The following is a 26,547-nucleotide window of genomic DNA, read 5'->3' as shown; positions in this document are numbered from 1 at the left end:
TTCCTGCTGGCTGAAAGCGTTCCCTATCCTATCTGTTAATCCAGCGACAAATGTCGCTGCTTATGATAAATATCTTTGATGTCTGCATCAGAGTAAGGTTAGCATTTGCTGTCAAATGAGTCAAAATGCATGTTGAGAGCATAAAGCTGGAGATTCACATTTCACGGGGGTTAGTCCCATCAGCGTTTTGCCCTGCCCACTGGAGAGCGGGCGCGGGATGGGCAGGATGCGCGGGATGGGTGGGATAGGCGGGATGCGCGGGATACCCACTTCTCACCGCTCGCCCCGCAGCCCCCGAGCAGGGACCCACCTCTGGGGAAGGGGGACAGCGAAGGGTTAACCTACAAATGGGGCTGTGCCATTCGACTTGAAAGAATTCCAAAAATCAAATGAAACAGTCTACATGTGAATTTATGCAGAGCCATCTTAACACTGCAACCACTCTATGCTCCAGAATGACAAGATAAATTGTAATGGCTCCTTCAGAGACATTACAATGTATTTTGTCAAAGACCCCTGTGTTAATGTCTCTATACTATGGATTATCATAATGTACAATGTCAAACCCTCATGCTGCAGTACTTCAAAGATACACTGAGATATGTCAAACTTTTTGGTGCACTTAAAAGCATCTTGAAGCACCGTGGCATGGTGGTGCCTGAGAGCAAGGCAGGAGGGTGGCAATGGCACAGCCACCCTGCGGCCCAAAGCAAAGCGGGACCCACTTCCACCCACGGAAACCAGTGAAACCCTCGTCCAGTCCTGGTGGCGGCTCCCAGCCCCACGGCTGTCCCTGTCCCCACGCCATGGGGTCACAGCGTCTGCACCTGGGTGTCCCCTGGCCCACGGGGGAGTGAGGGGCTGGGGACAGGCAGGGACACGGCGCGTCAGGGGATGACCCGGGGTGGCTCCGAGACAGTGACTTGGCCTGAAGCCAGGCAGGGCAGCGGGGTCACTGCTGGCCCCGGTGGGAGAGGAACCCTGGTCTGCACAGAGGTCGTTAGTGCTGTCCCTAATGAAGGCGTGGTGGGGTGCAGGGTGTGCTTGGTGCCACCTCTTCCCTGCACCCGCTGCGCTTTAACAGTGGGTGACGAGACTGCCGTACAGCGGGGCTTTGAGCACAGTGTTATATGTTAGAAGTGTTAGCACCAACAGGCAAACCGCATTGGTAGCGATAGAAAATTCAGAAATAACACGTTAACCACGTCCCCGCACCTCCTGCAACATGTTCTTAAAACACTTCACAGGATCCAGACTGGGGCGATGCCCTGTGGTGCTGCCACTGTTGTGTCCCCGCGGTCCCCGCCTGCCCTCGAGCCACCCGGCTGCCCCCTCTGCACTCAGGTACCCACAGAGCGGGGACGTGGCGCGGTGGCTTCACATGGCTATCTACTATGAAGCCGAGTCTTCTCAGATTTCACACACCCAAATTAAAAGTACTAAAAAGAAAATGAGCAGCCTGCCAGGGGAGAAAACTGTCCCCGTAACTAAAAACGTGAGCACCCTGCGGGTGTCTGAGCTGCAGGAGCTTTAACTGCCACAGCCAGAGCGGCCCAACAGCGGGACCGAGCTCTGGATGCCTGTCAGACCCGCCGTGTACTGGTACCTCTGCCGACTTTGTTTTATGGAGCTTTGTGAATGGATTCAGGTTTACAGAATTTCTACAGTTGCTGCTCTTGGGAGAGCAGCCAGGAACTCCACCATCAAAACAGATCATCTGTCTGAAGATGGCAAGACACGCGGGCCCCCGAGGGCGCGGGGGATAATAGCAGTAATATCAGTAACAACAGAGAGAAATGCCCTGCAGGGAAAAACCTGACTGCAGAACTTGGCATATTGCTCTCGCCCCGCAGCTCTGCGAGGATGCCGGCGAGACGCCGGCGCTCAGCGGCGGAGGGAAGAGCCATCTCCACCAGCTGATTGGGGGAAAAATCATAAAAATATTTTCCACATGCAAGCAGCTGTGAATAAACCTGTCAAATATTTACGGGCCTGTCAGGGTATTTGTAATGGAGATCACAGTGTGGTTTTTGAATGTAAAAGCTTCTGCTTGGGAAGACAATCAAGTAAAGTGGATGCTCCAGGTCTATTATTCAGCCCAGGAGCCGACCCAGCCATGGGTTCTGCTGGCAGAGACTGCTCCGCGCTGGGGGGAACGGATTCCTCTGCCAGAAAAAAACTCCTCCTCATAAACTCAGTTCGCAATGACCTCTGTATTTTTCCCTTACAGTCTACCTAAGTACGGTTTATTTTGTGAAAGAAAAAGTGAAAAAAGCTGGAGTCAGGCGTGGGATGCGCAAGGCCCAGGACAGGAAGGTGGCCGAAGCGTGGAGCAGAGCTGGGGGGAGGCAGCTCCTCGCCCCGCGGGACGCCCTCCTCTCTGCTCAGGGGCTTGCGCTGCAAAACCAGACAGAACATTAAAACACAGCCTCCTACTTAAAAGAACCCCAATGGAGTGGTGTTCTCTGCCCACAGAAGCTGAATAAAAAGCAAAAATGGCATCAAGGGCTACAAACCTCTACTCTTTAAGAGGGCCCCTGTGGTGAAGCATTAGGGTGTTGCAGAATCAGTCACGGCACCGGTTTGCCGTCTCTACATTTGATGGTCATCCAGAAAATTGACATATTTCCCACTCTGGAAACAACAGTTGAGGATCTTTATTCTCTTTTTGTTTTTTTTTCCTTTGTTTTGTTTCATTTTTTTAAACCAGGTTCAGTATAAAGGCAGTATTTTTGTTCAAGTACTTGAACTACGCTGTAATACAGAGCTACATTTGTAACTCGGCCCAATCTCCCCACAGAAAATCCTGATTTTCAAAAGAGAGCAACAGTAATGAAAAAACAGGCACCAGAAGCACGAGTTTGAAAATAAGTTAGAAGCTAAAACAAGGAGCCTTATCCAAAAGAGATTCCTGGAAGCACTAGAGGACATACAAAAATGACACATTAGTAATATCAGAATATTGAAGTGCCGTGTGTAGCCTATTCAAGAGCAAGAGAACCTGTATTTCCTCGATAAAACAACAAAATGTAAAGTTAACTGCATTGCAAAAATGTCCCTTATTACTTTAATGTACTAGTATATTGCTTAATGAAAGTTCTTAATTGTAATACAATTAATTACATACACAGAGTCCCCAATTACATTTTCCAATAAGACATTGGCTTTGGTACAGGTCTAAAGGCATTAAACCAATTTTAATATATTAAGACCAATTTCCCTTGAATACTAATTACTATCTAATGATAAAATGAGAAAGAGGAACTTTCCAGAAGTAAGACGGTAAGAATAAAACTAAATTAGCCATGAATAGTTTGCTACTACACATAAAAGCATTTCACATTACAAAGTGCAGGCTTTTAGTTTAAAGATAAATCTTAGTGCAAGTTAGAAAGTTCTGCACACTGGAAACAGTTTATTAGTCTGAATGCTATTAGTAAATGTTGGATAGATACGGGCCTTCTCTGTAAGCATTTCTTAATAATGGAAAGTTTTCTGTTTCATTTAATACCCTGAAATATAAACTTTCTATGTGCCCAAAGGAAACTGGCAGCTATTTTACTAGCAGATGTTTGGCATCATACATATATATATTTGTAAATGAATATGAGACTATGAAGAGCACATTTAAAAATAATAGCTGTTATAGCAGAGTTTTTCCTGACTGGCATGTCCAAGCCAAAAATATTTTACATAAAACCAAAATGCACAAAATAAATATTGCATTTTGATGTTAGGATTTTCAAGCTATTATTTTATTAACCGTGCAAAACTGTCAATATTTCTATTCTAATGCCATGCCAAAAGATAGTTCCTCAAGCACTACAAAATCCAATTTCTTCGTGTGTATTGGGGGAACCAGGCTATGTACAACGCATGAATTATGACTGATTTTATATACTGTATTGTCCTTGAACATCTATGTGCGTAGAGAGTTCACTGCGTGGGTGTTTCACATATATCCCCGAGCAGGGACGCTGGAAGATCACTTTAAATTCACCCACATTTTGGGGGAGAAACTATAAGAGGAAGATTCCTCCTGCATTCTTCATTTGAGTTTGGCAGGAATTCAGAAAACATTCAGTAACAGCACGTCAGAAAAGCGACAGAATTCACGTAACCATTTCTTAATTTGCCTAGATTACTGTCAGCCTTGAACAAATCGGAACAGGGACTTGCTCTTGAACTCTACAAGTCAAAGTGCTGGTTTTGCCTTCACTTTTCCCCGTTCTGGGTGACACACGCAAGATCCATAAAGAGGACAAACAGCCACCACCTACCAGTGTGATGCCATCGCAGCAGCACCGGGAGCCCTCAGGGTCCAGCCCAGAGGTTACGGGGAAACCACCATCCTAGTCGGGCTCCAGGTCATGCCCTTGGATGGGCACCCTCCATTTGCTTCACGAGGGCCGGGACTGCTCACAAACTGAGGGTACTTTTGGCTCAGGGCCGCAGGGATCCGCCCTACACCTTTCCCCATCCCGTTCTGCAGAGCTGCGGGATTTGGGTCCCCTCGCCGAGGAGGGGAGAGGAGCAGTCACTGCTCAAGGACTTCAGGGACAGGGAAAAGTGTTCCCTCAACATTACGACTGACGTTTATTTGGAGACGAGGCCTCTGAGGCTCTCCTGGAGCGTTGGCTACTGATGCGGAGTAGATCGAATGCCTCCTGCTAAATCACTTACAAACTTAGGACAGATTTACTATTAAAGTAATGGTGCAACCTGAACCTAGTCACTCCTGAGAGCTAAGAGCATCAGCAGATAGAGCTACAAGCCACAGCACGGACTCCTCCGCAGATGATGGAAATACATTAAAAGTGCAGTACATACGATATACTTTTAATTACAGAGCCTGGATTGAAAAATGTTATTTTTGATCAAAACATGCAAAACCTATGGAAGTATGACTAGTATGCATCTTTTCATAGATTAAAAATCAATACAAAAATAATAGCCAGGATGCAGACGTCGGGGAATTCTGGCTTGTGGAAGAGTGCAACTCGATTAGCGAGGTTGAAACTGCTGCACTTCCTCACGCACAGCACCCTGCTGCCTTCTGCCGCTTCCTCTCCTACAGCTTCTTTGAACCATTTTATGAAGAAATGAACGAGGAGCATCAAGAATATTTTGGGAGCAAGTCCCGCTCCACAGAGAATGGCAGCCAAAACTGCCAGGGCTTCATCTCAGCTCCAGCGCTGAGGTGCCACCAGAGAGCTCCGGGCAGCTGCGTCCCCCCTCTCCGCGCCTGCGACTGGAGTAGCCTACTACTCCCCCCTGGAATTAGGAGGTACTTGGGGGCTGCTCTGCTGTCACTCTAGGATAAAATATGAAATGCTATAGCTTAAAAGCATAAATTGGAAAGGTCTAACCTTTGTAAAGAAAGAAAAAACTCTTCTACTACTTGAAACAGGAGCTCACTGCGATTGTTTGCAGCAAACTCCGAGCACGGTCTTGGCTGACAGAATGAATGCTGGATTCCTCGTTAGTACAGTCAACACTTTTACAGCTGGATTAAAATGGAATGAAAACAAAAACCACCCCAAACTGAGAGCATGGCTGTTGGAAAGAATGAAGGACAGACCAAAATGTTATGGAGGACAAACACAAATCAATGTTAAATGTCTTTTTTTAAAAGTTTCACAAAATTCCTTGCAAAGAAATAAATCAGGAAATAATATCAGGACCATTAAAACAGTGACAGAATAAAAATATTTGAGCATAGCTGGAGAGATTCTTTGTCTAGCACTTTAAAAATCATCACAGTGCTCTAGTTATATCTGCATGGTTCATTTCTTTAAATTCTAGTAGAAAAAAATCAGTGTCTCTAACAGCCACATTGACATGGCGAAATATACTGCAGACCAACCACCTTATTCACTACGCAATGCCTGCAACAGACAAAGTTTCATATTTCCAGTGTTTTTCAGGGTTGATCATAACTTCACAGAGCAGAGTTTAACAGAAAAAGATTAATCATGAAGTGATAAACAGGATGCAGACTATTTACTAGAAGGTATGAAATCCATCATCTCCCTCTGGAATATTATTTTGGCACAACTGAGAAGTGCCTCAGGAAAGAGAGTCTCGTCAAAACGTACTTGCCCAGACAGTACAGCTCGTATCCAAAATACATAACTTATGTGATTTAAGCAATTTACAAGAGCAAAAGTGAAAAGGGGAAACATACTGTTCTCCCGGACAAGGCAGAATTCCAAAGTGCTCTGGCTCTCCAAGGTACAGTCTAAATCTACTGGGACATTAGGTTCACTCTGCTTCTCCAGCCGATACTGAGGACCTGAAACATAAAGTAACTTGTAAAATCATCTGTTTTCTAACAAAGTGATGGCTTATCACGTTCAACTAACATGAGATTACTCGTACCCTGGAAGTAAGGCAGGTGGATGTTTATGTTTCGAAGCTCTTTGCCAAAGGGAAGGGCCCTATCACAAAAAGGTGGAGGATGGTGTGCAAGAAAAAACATACTCCGGTCACCTTCAGCTGCCTGACAGCACCGCCGACACACTTCCGCCCACCATTTCGGAATGATTCCGAAATTAAATACCCTGCCCAGGCTGCAAGACTGGGGTGTTTCCTGCTGTGAGAAATACCTACTCAGACCGTGGTGGGTATCTACGTCACATTACCCGGGCATCTTTCCTGACATGAAAAAGCACCACTTGTTTGCTGCCCGTTGCTCTGCCCTCCCTGTGACTCTCCACACACTGAAGGTGCCCCGGCTGCTGGTGTGGGGGGGAAGCCCGGGGCTGCAGCACCCCCCGGCCCAGCCCCACCAGCCACCCCACGCACCCCGGCGCACCCCACCACAGCCGGGGTCAAATCCTGTGTCTTGGGACACCCAAATCCTACATATTGGGACACGCTCGCCTTTGCTGGAGCAGGGGGCCGAGGAGAGCCCAGCTTCCACCGCCCCGGGGTGCCTGCACAGAGCACTGAGAAATATCGCAGAAGGAAAGTGACCCTTCTTTTACAAACTGTGTTTTGTCGCGGAAATCAGCTCCAAGACACCGGATTTGGCTATTTCCACCTCTGCATTTCTCAAAAGGCCGCACTTGCGAAGCGCGGGGTCAGGATTTCCCTCCATCGGCAACTGCTGGCTCCAGCCAATGCCCCGGGTCCAGCATCACCCGTCAGCTGAACGGCTGCCAGCAGCACGAAGGGTCACCAGGGGACAGATTTTATCTTTTTCCAGAGATCTGAACACTCTTAACATTGAACTGCATCAAACATAAGCACGTCCAGACGCTGTTGCTTCAAATGAATTATGTTCATATACACTGCATTTAACTGTAGGTCTTCAAGGTTCAGGTGCCAACTTCCTTCTCAAACCAAATCACCAAAGGAATGATGGTACTACTTAAAAAATCATTTTTTAACTACAGAAAATGTACTTAAAAATAGTTTTTACAAAAATTAGGCCACTTTTTTTTTAAAAAGAAAACTTTTAGTTGAATGGACGCTTAAACTATATGCCTTAACTGGAATAAAAAAGAACACACTAATATAATTCTGGGTGAAACCCCTGCGAGAAGGGCAGGCGGGAGAGGACGCGATGGGGTGGGAGGGGTGACTCTGGGAAGCCAAACTCCTGGTGGGACCCCGGGCAGGAGAAAAGCCCCTTCCGAAGGCGGGAGGCAGCGGGGGCCACACCACTGCAGCCCCAGGCAGGGCAGGGCCCAGCTCCGCTCCCGCTCCCCCGCCCCCGAGAGCACACAAACTCCTCAACTGGGTAATTTCTGTGCAATCTGGTAAAATAACGCTAAACAGATACCTGAAAAAATTTAAGGGATGCAAAGCACCTTTAGCCAGGTCCTAATGTAGCAAAATAACTAGAACTGAAATAATGAAATCTATTCCCTCTTTATCAGTACTTCAAATATTTCTGAATGTTTCCTGACTTTGAATTATGATAGTATATGATGAAATATTTAAAACATATAAAAAAATTAAGTACTTTAGCCTCAGATGGCATGCCTAAGAAATGGAATTTGTTAGCCAATTAATTTTAAATTTACTACGGCAGAATTTCAATTACGGCTTCTCATTTCGTCTCCCCAGAAGCCATGTGAAGCACTCACCGCACGGCCCGAGCACCTTCTGCTCCCCCAGTGGAGTGTTATTTCTCCATAAAACGGAGCCTGCTTTTTCCCAGCGACGCTCCGAGCAGACACAGAGCCGGGCTCTTTGCCGGCCACGGGGAGGGAACCCAACCGCCCCCTCCCTGCCCAGTGCAACCAGTGCCCGCGCACGCGTCGGGGCGAAGAGCTGGAGAGACAGCAGCGACATCTCGCACGAGAACAAACAGCAGAAAGGCCAAGAGATACGGCACCATCGTTTCTCCTCTCCCAGCTACTGGAAATGTGATTAAAAATCTGAAATAAATTAAATGAACAGAGGGCTGGCTTGCTAGGCAGAAGCAAAATACACTGAATTGAAACAAATATCAAAGCAGTAAATAAATTTGTATTTAAAAACCGGTGTGAGCTTAAAAACCGGAAGCAGTGACAGCAAAAGCTGCTTGGGTTGTCCGTTTGTAAGAAGTACCTTCCACAGGTTCCCAAACTCCACCCAAGCGCTGAACGACCCCCAGCAATGACACAGCCAGCAGAACTGTGGGTTCCCATCGGAGTCTTGGTGCTACTGGTACCCGCTCCCAATCCGTAACTCCAAGTGTTCCTCTGGCCCCACCGCAGCCTCGGCCCCCCATCACCGGGACCTGCTGACACCGGGACCTGCCGACCCCAGTGCCCACCACGGCGTCCCAGCTCCCCAGCTCTTCTTCACTGCCTCTCTCCAACTCCCACCCCAAAATGTTCAAAATCAGGGCAGAGAAGAGGGAGATTAGCCCCTCTTGCAACCATGACGGGCTGGGCAGGCTCCTGAGCGCGGTCGGGGACGGCCCCGTCCCCATCTGCACCCTCCACTTGGGTGGATGCACCCAGAACACACGTGCAATGAGCCAAGCACATCTATTCCATAAAGCACACTTTTAAGCATGGTACCTTCACCTATCCCACTACATCATTTCTATTCATATGATTTTCTTTCATGCGCTCCGTGCCGCGCGGGAGCTGCTGCAGGGACTGGCGCTGAGCCCCAGGCAGCTCCTCCAGCACAGGGAGATGGACTCGCCCTCTCTTTCTGAGACTGTGGGACAGGGCAAAAGGACAGGCATCAATGCTACCAAAGCCTTAGAATTACCAGAGAATCGTAAGCACACGACGACAAGGGGACAAGGTTAAAGGCAGGAGCTTAGCAGTGGTTCCCTCTGTGTGGATCCGATTCCACCAGCTGGATCCACTCAAAAGAGCATCCCCCAGCCCAGGAACGATCCTCACGCTGCTGAAGAAGCTCCCTGCCATCCTGCGGAGCGCCAGGGGCGACTGCAACCCTCAATACCCCCAAGCCCGTGTCAAAGGATGATTTTTATCTGGAGCAACTTGAGAATTCTGTGATCGGGTTTATCCAGTTTGTGTTAAAACTGCATTAACTGTCTGCTGATAAAGCAACGAAACAGCTACAGACCAGACACCCAGGCAACCTTCCATACGAATAACTCCTTTAAAACAGACAATACTAAGAAATTCATTAAAAAGCGTAAATAGATATTTAGACAGTATCTACTCTTCAATAATGTATTTTAAATATCTGTACACGTTTACTCAACCTCTACTTTACAACGATGAAAAACGTTAGGCTGATTCTGTGGAGGGGTTTTACTACCAGACTTCTCTCACAGGTTCAAATGATGTCATTGTGGCAGAAATATTAGGTAATTTAATGGTCTCTTAACCCAATACTGCTCTGGGAATTTCAACAAAATTTCAAGTGGTAATACCAAAGCTGGATTTTATGGATTTCTGTAACCTGATGCAAATGCTCCCCACAGCTGTAAAACGAACCTTGAAAATCCTGGCCCAGAGTGGTCCTGCCCTGCCAACGGCAGGGATGGCGGATCGAGCACGTCCCACACCCAGCGGCATCGGGAGGGGGCTGCAGCCGGGGCTCCCGCGCACCACCGGAGCCGCGTCCCACCACCAGGCTCGGAGCGAGAACGTTAACATGGAACTCGCAAGGGCAAAATACCCAGAAGACAAAGCTAACAAACACCCACCCCTATTCTAGCTCTGTCATTCTGCCACAAATACTTGGAGAGAGTTGGAGAGAGAGAGAGACACTGCTGCTGGGTTGAAGGGAGCAGGGCTGGAGAAACGAGAGTTCACATGTCCGGAGAGCAACGAGGGAACCAAGGCAGGGGTCTGAAATGAGCCACAAAACGGTGGAAGACCGTCAAGCAAACTCTTTTGTTCACAAACAAGCAGAGGTTTGTTGGGGGCTTCAGGGGCACCCCAGGCCCCCGGGGAGGTAGGGAGAGCTGGAGCCCTTTTCCGCCAGGGCTGGTGGCCTGAGGCACCAGGGATTCTCCATTCTTGGGCCACGCTACTGGTAAAGCGTCGGCAGGCAGGTGCGAGTGCCTAACCCCCACACTGCAAACACCACCAGCAACAGCAATTTGTCTCTTCTAGACCTGTTGTGGCGCACTGAGAGACAAGCAGCTGTGCAGGAACGGGGCTAACGCGGACAGATGGACGGACCGAGCTGCTCTGCACCCCTGGAGCGGGCGCTCGCAGCCCTCACCGGCGGAGCTGACCCTCCATAACACACGTCCCTTCTGCTAAAATCCCCATTTAACCACCCACACCATGGCTGCTGCCTACAGATACCCATTGCCCTTCGTTATTTCGAGGTACCACTTTACACAGAGGAAGGTTTATCAGGAATTGCAAACCAACAAGGCAACAACCCCAATCCTACACCTCAGCTTCCCTGTGGCCATACCGATTGTGCCCCAGGAAGAATCCCACCGCATAATCAAATTAAGGGCTCTCTTACAAAAGGCGAATGGCCATCCACATAACAACAAACCAATTCTGTTGCCATTTAAGCTGCAAAGCCTTCAGAAGGGGGTTTTGAAAGCATGACCCATCAGTTCTAATTTTTAAAACTTATCCTTTCAGTCAAGACTAGAAAAAGGCCCATTCCAACTTTTATCTTCACTACAAAGTGCTGTTATCTTGGGCTGATGTCAGGAGCTCTATCTCTCTTTCTGCTGACAAGCAGAGACGAGAGAGATAAGATTGGGAACGAATCTCACTTCTCTGAGTAAATAAATAATCAATACTCATCTAAATGTAAATGAGAAAGTATCCCCCTCTGATAACAGGGCTCTTATCAAACAGCCAATTTTCTACAGACATTTGGCCTCAACCAAATCACCATCATTCAGCCCCAGCCTAATGGCTAAAAATCGTAACTAAATTGAACCGATCACCAGAGATCAACTAAGTTCAGCCATGGCTACTACAGGTTCAAATGTTTGGAATGCAATTTTTCCCCCATTAACTTTCAATAGCAATGAAGAATACCACGGTCAGGGGTTGAATCTGCACAATAAACAAACACTAACACTTAAAAAGAGAATGAGGCTTTACACAAAACCCCAAACAACCCCCATCTCCATCTCCAAACTAGTTAATAGGGTAAAATAAGGATTATAGAAAGACTTACATTGATATTTAATGTTTGTGGAATTGTCAAACCTAAACAGACTAGTACAAACAAAAAACCCCAAACTGTTTAAAACTGAACCTGTATTTTACAGCGTTACTCTCTGCAACAGAACACGTTGCCGCGTCCTATTTATCCCTTATCTTTCCCTCTCTCAAGAGCTCCTATAATTCTCACAAAATCCCGGTTCCAGTGATGCTGACTGTCAGCTGTTTCTGCTCCCTTTACGGTCCATGCATTTGTTCACAACACTTTTGAATTTCTGATTTCCATCACATTGATCTCCAGAATTTATTGCACTGTGTGAGAAAAAGAACTCCCCTTTTTTTTTATTTTGCCTTTGCCTGCCCACCGCTTCTGGGGCAGGCAGTTCTTGTCTTATGAACAACTGTGACAAAACCCTCCCGATGGACCGTCTCGACCACATGCGCCTCACAGACTTCTCCTGTACCCAGTCGTGTCTTTCCCACACTAGAAAAGATCTCCTCTCCTTAGCCTCCACTCCTCATTTCACACATCTGATCCAGTTTCACACTCATCCATTTCTGTATCTTTTCACTTCTGTATTATCCTTTTTGAGATAAAATATAAACAATTAAGATGTGGGCACATGGTGATTTATGGGCTGGCACAGCAACGCTTTCTGGTTTGTTCCCTACTCCTTTCCCAACTCCTGATGTTCAATTTGTCTTTCTGACTGCTCCTAAGCACTGAGCCGAACTGTTCGGAGAACTACCCATGACGACTCCAGGATACTTTTCTTGACTGATGGAAGGTAATTAGAGCCCATCATTGTATACATATAGTTACGGTTGCTTTTCACCATGTATATTATTTTGCACTCATTGACACTGAATTCCCTCTCTCATTTTATTGTCCTGTCACTCAGCATTGTGCGATACCTCTGCAGTGCTTCACAGACAGCTTTTATTTGCACCATTCTTACTTCTTTTGTATCAACAGCACATTTTGTCACATCAGCATTCACATCCTTTTCCATGCCCCACATTAACGGAACAATGCCGGTTCTACCAGTTCCACTGGAACTCCACCAGTAACCTAGTTACTAATAACGGAGGGCCATTATTCCTATTCTTTGTTTCCTGTCTTTTAATCAATTATTAATCCATGCGAGGATCCTCCTTCTCATCCTGTGACAGCTTAATTGCTTTATGAGCCTTTGTCAAATCTTTTTTGGAAATCTAAGCATGCTATATGAAACACATCATCCTTATTCAGATGGTCTCTGACTCCCCCAAAGACTGCTTCACCAGTTTCTGAGGCACAACCTGCTCTACAAAAGCCATGCCCATTTTTTCCTCAGTATATCGCGTTTGTCCATGTGTCATCTATTCGTTCTGCTCTTTGCTACAGTTTCCTCACTTTACAGTTTCCTGGTTTGCCTGATAAGGAAGCCAAGGTGTACTGGTCTCTCCCTAAACTCCTTCAACAAACACTTGCCACCATCCACACCCAAAAGAGCAGCAGATACGAGCAATGTACTATACATCGTATTTAATGGTACAGAATCTTTGTATCTGACCTCTACCGAACCTCAGTGACCACTGTCTGCTCATGGTGTTTCGTAGTTTCAAAACTTACTCTCCCGGCACAGCTCCTCAGACAACTCAACAGAAAGGCTCTGGCGCGAGAACATCCTCAGCCTCCGAACGCAAGACCCGCCGAGCCCCGCAGCAGAGAGGGGCACGCACCCCGCCGCCGCCCAGCAGAACAGCGGAACCCGCCGGGTTTTACAGCAGGGGAAGCCCCATCCCCACGGAGCCAGCAGATGCTGGGCCAGGAGCCGTGAGACCGCCTGAGCGTCCCCGGTGGGCAAGGACGTGGTATTCTGGCCCGTTACCCAGAACAACTTCAGCAGTTTAGGAGGATCTCCAGGTCTCAGCACGGCCAGCCCCAAGCAGCGCAGGCACAGCGTGGCGCGGTGACGGAGGACATGTCACATCAACTCGCGCTGACGGGGAGGAAACGCAGGACCTCGAGTGCTCCTGCGTGTATGGCTGCGATTGCAAAATACCCCATGAAAAATCAGAAACTTAAGGAGAGTCAGGCAGCCCCGGCCTAGCAGCAGAGGCAGCAGATGCCAGGCAGACAGCAAACAAGCACAGTGAACACGAGCTATGTTTCAGGCTCCGTCCACGTACAGAAGTAAGACAGGAAAGTAATCAAAAGAAAATAGTTGATAAACATTTAATGTTGATGTCTGCGGTACTTTCCTATTTCAAGTTTCTCCTTTCACAAGGATACATGATTTATTGCTTCACTGCTCCAACCCTAGGTTTTGAAAGTGTGATTTCTTCTGAGTTTAAACTATATTTATATTTATTTTTTTGTTATCACTTTTTTATTATTGCTATAGAAAATATTTGCTGGAAATATGTTGCAGCTATTACAAGGTCATAAAAAAGAGGAGGTTTATGTATTTCTATCATTTCAAATAGTCTGTCAGAAAGTATCAGTCGCGCTAAGTGTAAGACTACTGGATTCCAGCTTTCCCTCTGCCAGCACATGGGCAGCATATGGAAGAATTAAAATAGCGCAGTGTGGGTGCTCCTTGGGTGCTGGCTGGGAGCAGGCGAACCGCGGCACGGCACCGTCCTCGGGAGGGGACGGGCGGATAGCAGCCCCCCCGGTGCCGGACTGGCCCTGGGCGAGGGGATGACGTGGGGCGAGGGGATGATGCGGGGCGAGGAGGATGAAGAGAAGAGGGATCGATACACTGCGGAGAGCACAGAAACTGGGAACAGAGGGAGGCCTCAGGCCTCCTCCTGCAGAATTTTTCTTAGAAGATGACAGAAGGGGCAAGGATTCCATTGTGTGCTTGGCAATGACAATAAAACAACAGAAAATATGTAAACAGTTTGAGAGGAAATAGCTGTAAAGCCAGAATGTTTACATCTCAAATCCTACTGCTATGAGGACATCTTAAATCTGTTTATCTGTTAAAAATCCCCAAAGCCCCTCAACACCTCTGAAGTGGAATAAAGATTTTATCATTACAAATGCAAATACTGGTTAATAAATAAAGATATTTAAATAGCGAAAACAAACTTTTAACATTACGCACAAGCATGAGACTCTTTTTTCAGTCCAATCTGTTTTTTCTTAACTTACACTGTTGTGACATTACTGAATTTTACATACAGTTATCTGCTGCTCTCCACAGAAATACAGATGGTTTTTGTAGAAATAAACAGTCATTTATATGAAACAATTGTAAAATAGTTTATGGAAACCAGTGGTGTAATGCATTCAAATAAATGCCAGGACCGGCTGATGGAGAGCCAAGGTGTTAAATCACACTGCTTAAGAATTCAGCTGTGGGAAACAGATAGTAAATCCAGAGTGACAGAATTTCCAGTGATGGCAAAGGTTTCTGACATCTAGTCCAGTACACAAAAACTACAGCAGTTCAAACCCATTTTACTTAACACTACCTTGACAGCCAGTGAAATTAAAGAATTTAGTCAAAAGCCCCTTAAAAAGAAACAAAACACTTCATTTATGTATTGCTTTTTTGTACAAAAATAGAAAACATGCAGCATAACTAGCATCAAACCAGGCTTTGCAGAATACTACCAGAAGTGCTTTGTTTAATTGCCAGTATAGACTTTTATTCTTTTTACATTAGCAATATATGGCTCTAAATCAGGCTGAAGGGAGAAAGAAATCATCACGTTTGATCTGTAACGTACCTATGGCAGAAATACAACATACAGATTTTTTTTTTTTTTTTTTTAAATCACAAATTTAAGAGAGGGTGTCAGGGCCAGCAGCGATGGGCTCCTGCAGGGACACGCTGCTGCCCAAAGGACGGCAGACACCCTGCGGTCCTCGCTCAGATGTTTATTTGGGACAGCGTGAGAAGGGTGCTTTCCCCTGCTTACAGGCGGGTGGGTAACGGCATTGCAGCAAGGGCAATGCAGCCCCCCCGGACGCTGGATTTCGGGCGTCACCCAACACCGGCAGGAGGCAGACGGCCCTGGGGTACAGTAGTACCCACTTCCATCACAGCGGGTAAAATAAACAAAAAAGTCTCTGTCATCCAAACACTGAACTGTCGAATTTAAAATGTCACATAAATTACAGCTTTATTACCAATCCAGAAGAACCAATAAATGTATGATTTCAATACCAACAGCTCTAAAATAGACTCAGTTCAATATTTCACTTTCATTTCAGGGGCCAGGCATGAAAAATTTTCCTCAGCCGTTGGGGCTGATGTTCACAATCGCATCAGCCCAAACGCACTGGACTAACGAGCTATTTCGATTCTGACAAACTATTCACAAACTTTATTCCCGGTGAGCTGTTCCACATACGCCAGCATCCCCGTGCGCCCGTCATCCCGGTGCCTGCTCAGCATCAGCAGCCCGGCCAGAGAGGGCTTGCTGAAATGAATTATTGCCGCCGCGAAGCAGGGATGGAGTTTGTAGGCAGCAGGAAATCATTCCAAGCAGCCTCTGCCACCCCTCCCCGGCACAGAGGGGCTCACCCTGCACAACACCGACAAATGCCGCAGCAAACGCCACAAAAATAACATGGGAGCGATCCTTCTCCTTGCCCTCACGGCACGGCATCTGCCGTGCCGGCGGCAGAGCGCAGGGAGCGCGGGGCAGAGGGTGCTGAGCGGGGGGAGAGAAGCCCCTCAGAGGAGCGGCCGTGGGACGGGACAGCGTCTCCGGCACTGCAGGGACAACGGGGGGTACGCATCTCTCTCCCACCTTCCCTACTACTACTCTTTGGGGGGGCAGCAAGCAGGAGAGTCTTGACCAAGGATCTACAAATATTGATGTTAAATTAAATCCTTCTAATATAAACAGCTTAATGCAAGGAAAATCAGGATTTCTGAAGTATTTCCAGGTAAAGCCATTCATAACCGCGGGCAGAAGACTCTGCAGGGATGCTATAATTATCCAAAACAAAGCACTGAAAGCCAAAGAAACTCAAAACTACCATTAAGCAGAAAAGCCCGCATGTAAACACATGGTAATACAAATTAATTGGCTTTTCACTGTCACAGATGCTGGGGCTTCCATCTCTTTAAGAGTCAGAGCAAACATATGCATCGCCTACTCTAACATATTTACTTTTAAATTTAAACTCCTCAGTCACCATCATTCAACGACAGTATCAAACTTTGATGGCAGTTTATTCTAACTGTGGGTCATCTCTTAAAAATGGCTTAATCGCAGGGCTGTGGTTTTACATAGTTTACCTTCCTAATTCTCCTTTTTTATATATATATAAATAATATATATGTGCAATAAAAATGCACCCATCCACCCTCTTCCAGCCCTTTCTTTGTCCCATTCCCCCACCTACAAGGTGTGGATGAGGACGCCAAGCCCCGGCAAGATGCCGCAGTGCGGGACTGGGATTCTGGGTTCCCAGGCGCCCAGCCCCGGTGCGGTGCCAGGAGCCGTGCCGCACGCCGGCCCGCGTCGGGAGGGAGGGTGATGGTTCCTTCCTGCCCTTGACACCTACAGCCCATCAGTTCCTCCTCTCCTGCCTTTCCCAACACGCCAATAACCCCCACCGTGAACGGGGAGAGCAGGCACCATCCTAAAGATGCTCAGAATTAGCACTTTTCCCCATACTTCGTCTTCTCCAGCCACACGCAACCAGCCCTTCAGAAAGGAGAGCCACCACCCTGCTCTGAAGGGTGCCGGGGGGACAGGGACACCCACCCCGTGACAGGCAGGGTCCCGCCGAGAGCATGGGCTGGCAGCAAGGCCCCTCCGGGACTCCCAGCACCAGGGTCTTAATCTTCTAATGGAATAAAAACATTTATTGCTGGAGAATAACAACAAAATTTTTCATTAACGCCAACAGTCATCTCAAGGCAACCAGCACATAAGAATCCGGGGAGTTTAATCTATTTAGGAACTTACAAGAGTTATGTTCTGTTCTGGGGGCTATTAGGGATATTTTTAAAAGTCACAGTGTTAGATTTCTTTAAAGACCTAATTTTCAATAATTCAGACATTAAAGCGGAGATGCGTACGTGATAGGAAGCACCGTCCGTCTTCGAAGGTGTAGTTTCGGGGGAGCCGTTCTGCATGTGGGACACAGACCCCTCGCACGGACACCAAATTCGCCGAGGACCCCACAGAAGTAGATTTGCCCTCACAACCGAAGACGAGCGGTGCATGGAGGGAGCACGTCTGTGTGCTGGAAACGGCTCCTGTTCTGTCCCTCACCCCAGCTCCCTGCCCACAGCCATCCCTGCATCCCGCCGGTGGACACGGAGCCGTCCGGCCCCTCGGGAACGCCAGCTCGCCTTGGCACCCGCGGCAGGCAGGAACAAGACAAACTGACCACAGCACCATGGCACCAAGACCAAGTATTCACCAACAGGACCGCCAAGGCTCTCCAGGAACAGGAAAATTGCGGGATGGGTTTAAACGAAAACCTCCAGCCTTACCGCATCCGCGCGATTTCCCCTGGGCCTGGGAGGGGCTCGGCAATAAGCGTTTTTTCACACAAATAGTATCTTTGTATTGCAGATTTTTGCTTACCTTCCATGTAAGTTTTGAATAAAATGTGTTTATAAACAGTTTCAGAAGCATGTTTAAGACATGACACTTGACATCCAAGGCGGTGCTGAGACTGCTACGTTAGAAAGTGAGTTTTTGAACAAAACTGAGATCTCTTTGCCCTAATTTCTTTCTGAGCGGAAGACGAGCCTCATGTTTGCAACAGTAGTTTATTTTGAGCTTCTGTTCCCAAAGTTCTGAAGGATAACTTAACAGCTCTGTGTGAACAAATCTGAAATACAGGAATAATAAATGACCACAAACCACAGTTTTGTACTAGGCTGTGCTGCTTGCCTCAGCTCGGAGCTACCTGGTGATGGAGCCGATTATTTTAACTGGCCTTTGCAGCTATAATTCCTTTGATTCTGTTGTAGGGACTAAAATATGATACGGAGACTTTTATTTATACGTCCTATCCCTGTTTCTTGACTTTTTCTCTTTCCTTGTTATTCAGCTTCCTGTGGCAGTGAGATAATACACTTCTCCAGACCAGTAAGATTATTTTAGACTATTTTTGGTCACTTTACACATTTTAAAGAATGCAAAAAGCACTAGCTGACAGCTGTTAGGGACTTGAATGTTATTGTAAAGCAGCTGTTTTCATTTATAGAAAAAGTATTAGTCTTTCTCCAAACTGAACAGAATACTAAGTTAATAACTCTTGCTCTAACCTACGGAAAATACAGGTCATGTCTGTGAAATGTTGGCAGAAGGTATTGTTTACAACAATTAAACTTGTATAGCATTTTGTTCTTAAAAGGATCGAGCGTTTCTGGTTCAGGGATGTTTGCAGTTTGAAGCAGCTATTAAATAATAATCAGTAGCATGTTCACCCTGCAAAGAATTTCTACTTGCAATCAGACAAGATTAATCAGACAAGGCTTCTCTGTTCACCAGAAATCTCAAATGGAGAGAGGCTGACATGGACCAGAAACAGGCAGCGCTATTCCAACATTTCAGCGTTTTACATTGTTTAGTTTTGTCTCTCATTTCCTTCCAAGAACATTCGGTTTTATATACTGACATCAATGCTTAATTTGTTTGAAAACAAAGCCTCTGCACACATTCTTATTTACTTTGCATTAGTATTTATAGTCCATTCAGTCAAGCTCTGGAGGAAAAGGCAACCACCATCCCAGAGAATATATTTGTTGAAGAGCAAAAGGAATGAGAGCGCTCAAAGGCGAGGAAGATAACTTTCAAGTGTACATATAGTTCCTGCACATATTTAATTTGAGAATTACCATGGCATCAAGATACACAAAGTATCAAGAATGAAGTCATCATTTTTCTTATGTTCTTAAAATTGTAAGCCACGCAAACATATTTTATAGAAAATATTGAATGCAGGCTCTAGTGCAGGTATAAAAAGCCTGGTAAGATCTACTTGCCGACTGCACATCGCGGGATGCTGTCAGACCCCGTCTCAGCTGTGCTGCAGTATCTGAGCATAAGGGTCTCCGGATTTTGTCTTGGAAAAACTGCGCTTTCCTTGGTCCAACTGAGTGCCTTCCGAAAAAGTAGGCTTTAAAACGTGCATCTACCGTAACCTAAATTCCTAGGCTGACTGGGTAACGCGTAAGTATTGGTAAAAGTAAGACCAGCAGAAATACACACCAGACTGATTATGCAGGAAAACCATTTAGCAGTAAATCAAGTTATGTTGAAAATGCTATTTTACATTTATGCAACATGATCTGTATGACCTATAAAACTTTCTCTGCAACGCATGCGGGGGGGATTTTAAAAGCATGCCTAACATCTAGCTTTGTCAGAAGATTCTTACTGATTTCTAGGGAACTGAATTATACCGAGTACTAAAACACCCAAATTCTCACCTTCTAAAAAGGGTTTTCAAGAGTTCATATTATATCAGTCCAAAATCCAGACAGCACCACATCTGACATTTTCACTGAGAAATTCGGGAAGAAGGAGAAGTTCTTACGCTCGTGATTTCAAGCATGTACTTCCCTTTCTGCAGATCTGCCACAGTGCAGACCAGTTTTATATTTAAACCATCAGCTGCTGGAGTGCTCACGATGTTCAAAAACATTCCCAAAGAGATCTAGACATGCAGGTTTACACTAAGCCATCCTTAAACTGCCTGTGGATGTCGGGGTTCTGCACAGGGCTTTGTCCCAGCACCCAGCGCTGCCCGGCCAGCGGGATGCGCACGGAAGGTCCCCGCAGCACTGAAGGGACCCCGTCTCCCCCCGTGGGTAGGGCATCACCCCAGCCTCTCTCCCCTTCTCTCCCATTTCGGCTACTTGGAGAAAATTCTCTTGCATGAGAGATGTCACCGAGCCTCCCTCAAGGTGGTCCATCGCTGGGTTGGACCAGTCTCCTCTGGGAGCTCATTCTGCAACCAAGAGTGTTTTATTTCCAGCTCCCACGTAAAATATGCATGTGCGATACATGCTGCTGAGCACGCAATAGGTTAAACAAATTGATGATAAAGTATTCTTCTTAGTTATTTTTCATTACCATAGGAAAACATCAATTACATTTTCTATTTTATGAGTGTACACAAGGGAATCCATTACAATAACAGAGAGGTTATGTGACTGGTTTTGCTGCCTCTTTCCTAAGCAAAAAGAACAGTTAGTTTTTGAAGACAATGAAACCAGCCCAGAGAAAGGAAGGCTCACCAGCATATCTGCACAGACAGCTCCTATCCTGATTTATCCAGCCTGACTCCAACTAATTAAACATCTGCCTCAACAATTTCCTCTGCAGATTTATCTTCTCCAGTATGCAGCACTGACTGGTTGTTACAGGCTTTTCCCTAACTTGCAGCCAGACCCATCTCCTCCTTCCAGTTGCTTATTTGGGGCCGTGGCACGAGACGGTACAGAACCCCCATTGCCCCCTGCGCTGCCTGCGGTGGGACGGGTCCCCGGGCTCCCAAAGCACCGCCACAGAATAACTGTGTCCTCTATCAATGACTTGGGGGCTGCGGCTCCCTCGGCTCTCACACACACAAGTTATTTTGCCACCCGCGTTTCCTGTTGATTGATTCAAAAATGATTATTTAAAAATGGTCAGAGTTCCTACATCTAAGGCAAAAGCCTTTTGACACTAAGGAATGTGAAACAGTTCAAATAGTTTGCAATAATTTTATCTGACATCACATCTAAATAGAGCCAGGCGCAATATTGCTTCCATTTTTTTCATCCCGCTTTCTATGAAACAAAGGTCGTATCCCACTTCTCTCTCCTTCTCCTGACCTATATCTTCCTGCAGCAAATAATCTTCGGCTTGGAGTTAAACTGCAGGCAAAAGCCTTTACTCAGCTTCAGTCTTTTCAACGAAAGTGATTTTGAAATAAACACTTTGGTATTTTTTACGGAGGTAGTTCACGCCACAGCTATGCGAATGCCGGGGCACGTGCTGAAACAGAACATGACGGGGAGCTTTGCGTGTCACCGTCAGCCCCATGCCCGGGGGGCGGGGGGGGCTGGCAGCTGCATGGGCCCTAATGGCACTTTTAAACAAAAGTCAAAACCAGAGAAGCTCAGAAGGTCATCGGCTCACAGAGGTGACCGCGGCGTGGGGGTTTTCAGGCACTTGCAACCCAAAAGCTTCTTGTAAAACCTACTTGTAAGCTGCAGGCTACTGGCTGCATAAAATAATTAGAGAAAACTGGCCCAGTGTTTTAGCCCTGGTCATGCTGGAACAGACCCTTCCGGACTACACAGAAATTCTTCAATTTCTTCCTTACCCAAAACAGCCAACCAAGGTTTGCATTTTCCTACAGACATAGGACCAATTTGAAAAATGTCACGTAAGTCAGTGGCGAAAAACGGTCAGAAAGCAATTTCTTATACAAGTACTTGAGAACAGCATAAGCTGTAAATGTAATAAATTCATTTGTCCTGTGAAGACTGGTCTGGAGGCACATTGAAAATGTGCGGAAAAGTTCATAGGCATTTCAGTTCTATCAAACTGTTACCAAAGCTTTAAATAAACATGTTAAGTCTATTTTTGGTTAGTACTTTCTGAAAATCAGAGCAATCAACTTAAAAGGAAGCACTGCTGAATGAGAAGAAATGCTTTTCCTAAATTACGTCTTCATTTTTCATTCAGAACTTTGACATCCCAAGCCGCTGCTTAATAATGCCTTGCACTGCGAGGGCGCGGGACCGCACCGCGCCAACACTCTGATCTTAAATTCCATTTCTCTGGGCATCTCCCAGGGACAGCAAGGGGCGCATCCACTCCAAACAGGAAGAACCTGGTGGTGGATGAAGAACGGTGACAAAATCTTTTACCACGCCCGCCCCGGTCCCTCCATGCCGCCCGTGGTGGCACCCCGAGTGCCCCCCTGTCCCCAGCCCCATGGCCACCCGCAGGGCCAGGGCTGCGGAGCCGTTTGGGATGCAGAGGGCAGCGGGCAGGAGGCTCCCTCTGCGCCGGCACCCACAATCTTCCCTGGTTTAAAGATAACAGGCAAGACCCCCCAAAACACCCCTGCGCCCCCAAAGTCTGCTGACTGATGAATCACAGCTTCGGGTACTGGAAGCAATTGGGAATAAGGGAAGTTTTGTAGAGGGGATGATAGTTCTAATAAAAAAGTTCAATTAATGATTTGCCAATTTAATACATAAATACCTGATCTGAGAAGTCCCTTCACCCATGTGGCAGTATTACGTGGCAATTTCAGTAATGCATTGAGTGTTCGCCGACATTTAAAAAATAAAACACAAATTAAATTATTTTTTTTATGAAATCCAGTAATATGGGAATTCAAGCAGAACCCTTTCCCTAGAGTGATCATTCCTCTCACAGTGACTCCAGTTCAGGAGGCTTACAACTGCAGGGCCTAATTCTGGAGGTATCTACACACAAGCTCCACCTGAAATGTGCAAGCACCACTGGCTACTTCAAGAAATCCAATTATGTGTTCAAAAATAAATATTCCTATAAGTAACCAAAAGGTTTTCAGTCGTGCCTTCTACTGTGGTTATACCCGCAGCAGGGATGACGGTCATATCTCAAACAGGTGACATGTCACATGGATAATTTATAAAAACTAAATTTAAATGATTTCTTATATAATTAAAAAACCCCCAAATGACACATACATGCTTGACATGTATGCTTGACACATATGTGACACATACACCCTGTTACTAGAAAGGTTTCTGAGCAGGAGTGCCGAGACAGTAGAAATGAATGTCTTAGCTGAAGGAATAAATGACAGGTCCGTTCCATTTCTAAACTACTGAGCGAAAGTAACAAAATAAAAGCAAAACCAAATTGCAAATGGGCAAAGAGTAAAACATCTGTTACACGGAAGAGGAAAGCAGTTTAAAGACTGAGCTAAGTGAATCCTTTAGCCACCTCCCTTCAGGGAAGAGAAATCTGACCCCAGGAAATAAATAAAAGTCACCCAAAAAGTGAACAAAAGAGGTGTTTGAAAAAACAGAACACCATTCATCGCAGCTAACGACTTGTTCATTATGAGTGATGATGGATAAAGACTTCTCACGCTGAGATGAAATCAAGATTTATATGCATTGTTTCCTCTCCCAACTTGTGGGAAGATCATCATCATTTAATTCTATCTCTGCGGCCAGTGATGGGCATCCAGAGAGCTGGTTATCACACGGCGCAGTCAGCTGGCAAGAGCCGCAGCGTGCAGTTGGCACATCTGGACGGAGCCGCCACAGCCCAGGGTGAACAATGACTCCTGGCCAGCGGCCAAATTGCTGCAGACGCTGGCGGGTCTCATCTACAACCACCCCTACCAGCATCTCTCTCTTCCCCCTCCACCTCCCGCCCCGGCTTTTTTTTTTTTTTTTCCTTCTTTTCTTTTTTTTTTTTCCTTTTTTTTTTTTTTTTTTTACGAGAATCAGATTTTCATTGCTTCATTCAATTGCTCTCCTCTGCCATTTTTTACAGCTCTTATCGTTCCCTTGGAATATGGCCTTGAGACAGCTCATCCGTGTCCTTCACTGTGTTATCTCTTCTAACTTTTATTAAAACTTCAGCTCTCATCTGAAGATAGCTAATTAAATCCATGACAGATTATATACTCGTTTAAAAACTGCACTGAACTACTTTTTCTAAAGAGAACAGGGTTTATTTTCTTTTCCCATAGTTAAAACTAAGGGTATATAAGGAGGTTTCATTCATTTACAAAGACAAGATCCTTATCTTTAACTCGTATATAGATAGGTTTATATTAAAGTTCCTTTGTTGCGTGACAGGACTCAGTGCAATTTCTCACAGTAATTATTTCTTGTTGCTGGGAAGATCTCTCAGCCTTATACTTTTGAAATATATACACTAACATATATGTGAATGCATATTTACACCCTGGAAACGCATTGCTTTAAAAAATAAATGCAAGTACTGTAAATTTTCTTTTTTTAAACGTTGATATGTCTTAACTATAAAAGTACTACTTTGACAACACTGCAGGAAGTAAATTTTTCTTTTCCTCTACAACTAACGATGAATCCTTTAAATTACTTAAAATCACAGTAAGCGTCATTTTCTTACACAAATTAAAAGCGCACAAATTCTATCGAGGACTGGTCTGACTGTACTTCCACCCATCATCTCAAATTCCCACTAGCCGGGCTGGAATGCAAACGGCTTTGTTACCATAAATAGGTGCAGCAGTGGCTATCCCGCTCTGCAGCAGACACTACGCGGCTCCGCCACGCTCGGCTTTCTGCCCGCATCTAGAACACAAACCCGTGCACAGAATGGCTCCCGAGCCGCGCTGGAAATCACGGTGGGAACTGAAAAAAATCGAGCTTCTTTCACAACAGTTAAAAAGCGACATAAAGTATGCTCACGGAAAAAACACCTTACCCTCTAGAAAATACGATAAATAACCCACCTGAGCCTCTCTGTGATCCCTTCCTTCTCTTTAAGGCCTTTTGTAAGATATCCTTCATGGTGACCTTCATACTGTCCACCTGAATAAGTGAGAATCCATGAGCAGCATTTCTGCAAGACAGATGCACATGCATTTTTACAAAATGATCATCACCAGGCAGCTCACTGCAATTACCGTTAGTTTAAGCAAAGGACCGTTAGCACAACAACGGACTAAGCTGTGCTACGAAAGTAAGTTACAAGGAGAAACCGAGCAAACTCCCTTAGGAAGGCACAGACAAAAATGGAGAAAATGGATTGAGATTCAGGGTGTAAGGATTCTACTAATTTATCTTTATTTCTGATGAATTTGTGTTCATCATTAAAAAAGAAAAACGAACAAATGTCCCTGCCGAGCTCCTCAACTACTCACTATTAAATATCTGCCCAGCGTTTCCCAGTGCATACAAGAGAAACGGTTTGCAGTGCCATTTTCATACGTGTCCCGGTGGCAGCCATAACAAATCATTAAGGAGAAGTGGGAGAACAACACTCGGAGCAATAACAGCAGCTTTTCAGCACTGCTGACGTATAGCACGATTTCAAGTGTAAGTAAGGTGCTTTCTTTGGGCACGTTTTTGTGACCATCATGGCACAAAATCCCCCAGGGAGGTTTCGGACAGGGGGTACTCGCCCGCAGGAGAGCCCTCTCAGCATGGGGAGGGTGACGGAAAATACCCCCAGCCAGATAATGAAAGTGACACCACTCGGGGAGCAGAGATGACAATACAATACCAGAGATACCGCAGTAATATCTCAGTGAATTTTGCCCCTTAGACCTTGCAGTCAATCTCTGCTCGTGTCAGTAGATGTCACTGCAGACAGTGAGCGCAGGAATTCGCTGGGCACCACCGGGAGATCTGCGCTGCTCGGGAAAAGCTGTTCTGCAAAGCTCCTCAGACAGGAGGAGGAGCTCTGGATCTGGCAAGCAGGAATTTTAATCAGGGAGTAGAGCTCTGTATGAACATCACAGCTGGAATATTTTTAAAAGCAACTGGCAGTCAAAAGCAATCCAAGCAACACAATTACATCATTAAAAACAAGACAGTATTACATGTCACTTTAAGACACAGACTTGGGAATACAAGTTGGAGTTCAGATGGCAGCAGAAGTGGCATCCCTCACCCCGCTGCCACACAGCCTCCAGGAGTAATCACCATCTCCAGCCGCTCCCGGCCACTAGCTGCGGTGGCCAGTGAACCCCCTGGCTGGGCACACGCTGGTCCCCGACTCGCTGTCCGGCAGCTATCGGACAGCAGGCACAGCCCGTCCCCTCCTGCCCCCTCCCCGCACACAGCTCTCAGCTCAGCATCCCCTGCCCAGGGTGGCTGGACCTGCCTGAAGGGATGGTCAAGAACTCCTCAACGGGGGCTCGCTCCCGCGTTACACACAATCCCAGTGCCTGCGGGGCTGTCAGCCAGGTGGGGTGGCTCTGGCCACGGCACCCCCGGCCCCTCGCCCCACAAGTGCTGGTCCAACCCGGCGCTCCCTCCCCAGCAGCGGTGAGTCAGTC

The 26,547-nt window shown here is 46.3% G+C and overlaps 1 protein-coding gene across 5 annotated transcripts in view; it reads right to left on the bottom strand.

The window, feature by feature from the left end:
• Positions 1 to 26,547, bottom strand: part of MAPKAP1 (MAPK associated protein 1) — a 106,799-nt gene that overhangs the window by 22,088 nt on the left and 58,164 nt on the right. For 4 of the 5 annotated variants that reach the window (XM_063353135.1, XM_063353136.1, XM_063353139.1 and 1 more), the window contains 2 exons: positions 24,997 to 25,106; positions 6,188 to 6,295 (listed from right to left, as the gene is read on the bottom strand). In XM_063353135.1, the coding sequence (XP_063209205.1) occupies positions 6,188 to 6,295; positions 24,997 to 25,106 (218 nt within the window). The remainder of the gene's footprint in view (positions 1 to 6,187; positions 6,296 to 24,996; positions 25,107 to 26,547) is intronic. The other variant, XM_063353137.1, reaches the window with a different exon arrangement.

The sequence above is a fragment of the Chroicocephalus ridibundus genome, chromosome 15 (genome assembly GCF_963924245.1).
Source record: "Chroicocephalus ridibundus chromosome 15, bChrRid1.1, whole genome shotgun sequence".
In the NCBI taxonomy this organism is placed as follows: domain Eukaryota; kingdom Metazoa; phylum Chordata; class Aves; order Charadriiformes; family Laridae; genus Chroicocephalus; species Chroicocephalus ridibundus.
Note: the sequence above shows the minus strand (reverse complement) of the source record. Positions and strands in the feature narration are given on the sequence as shown.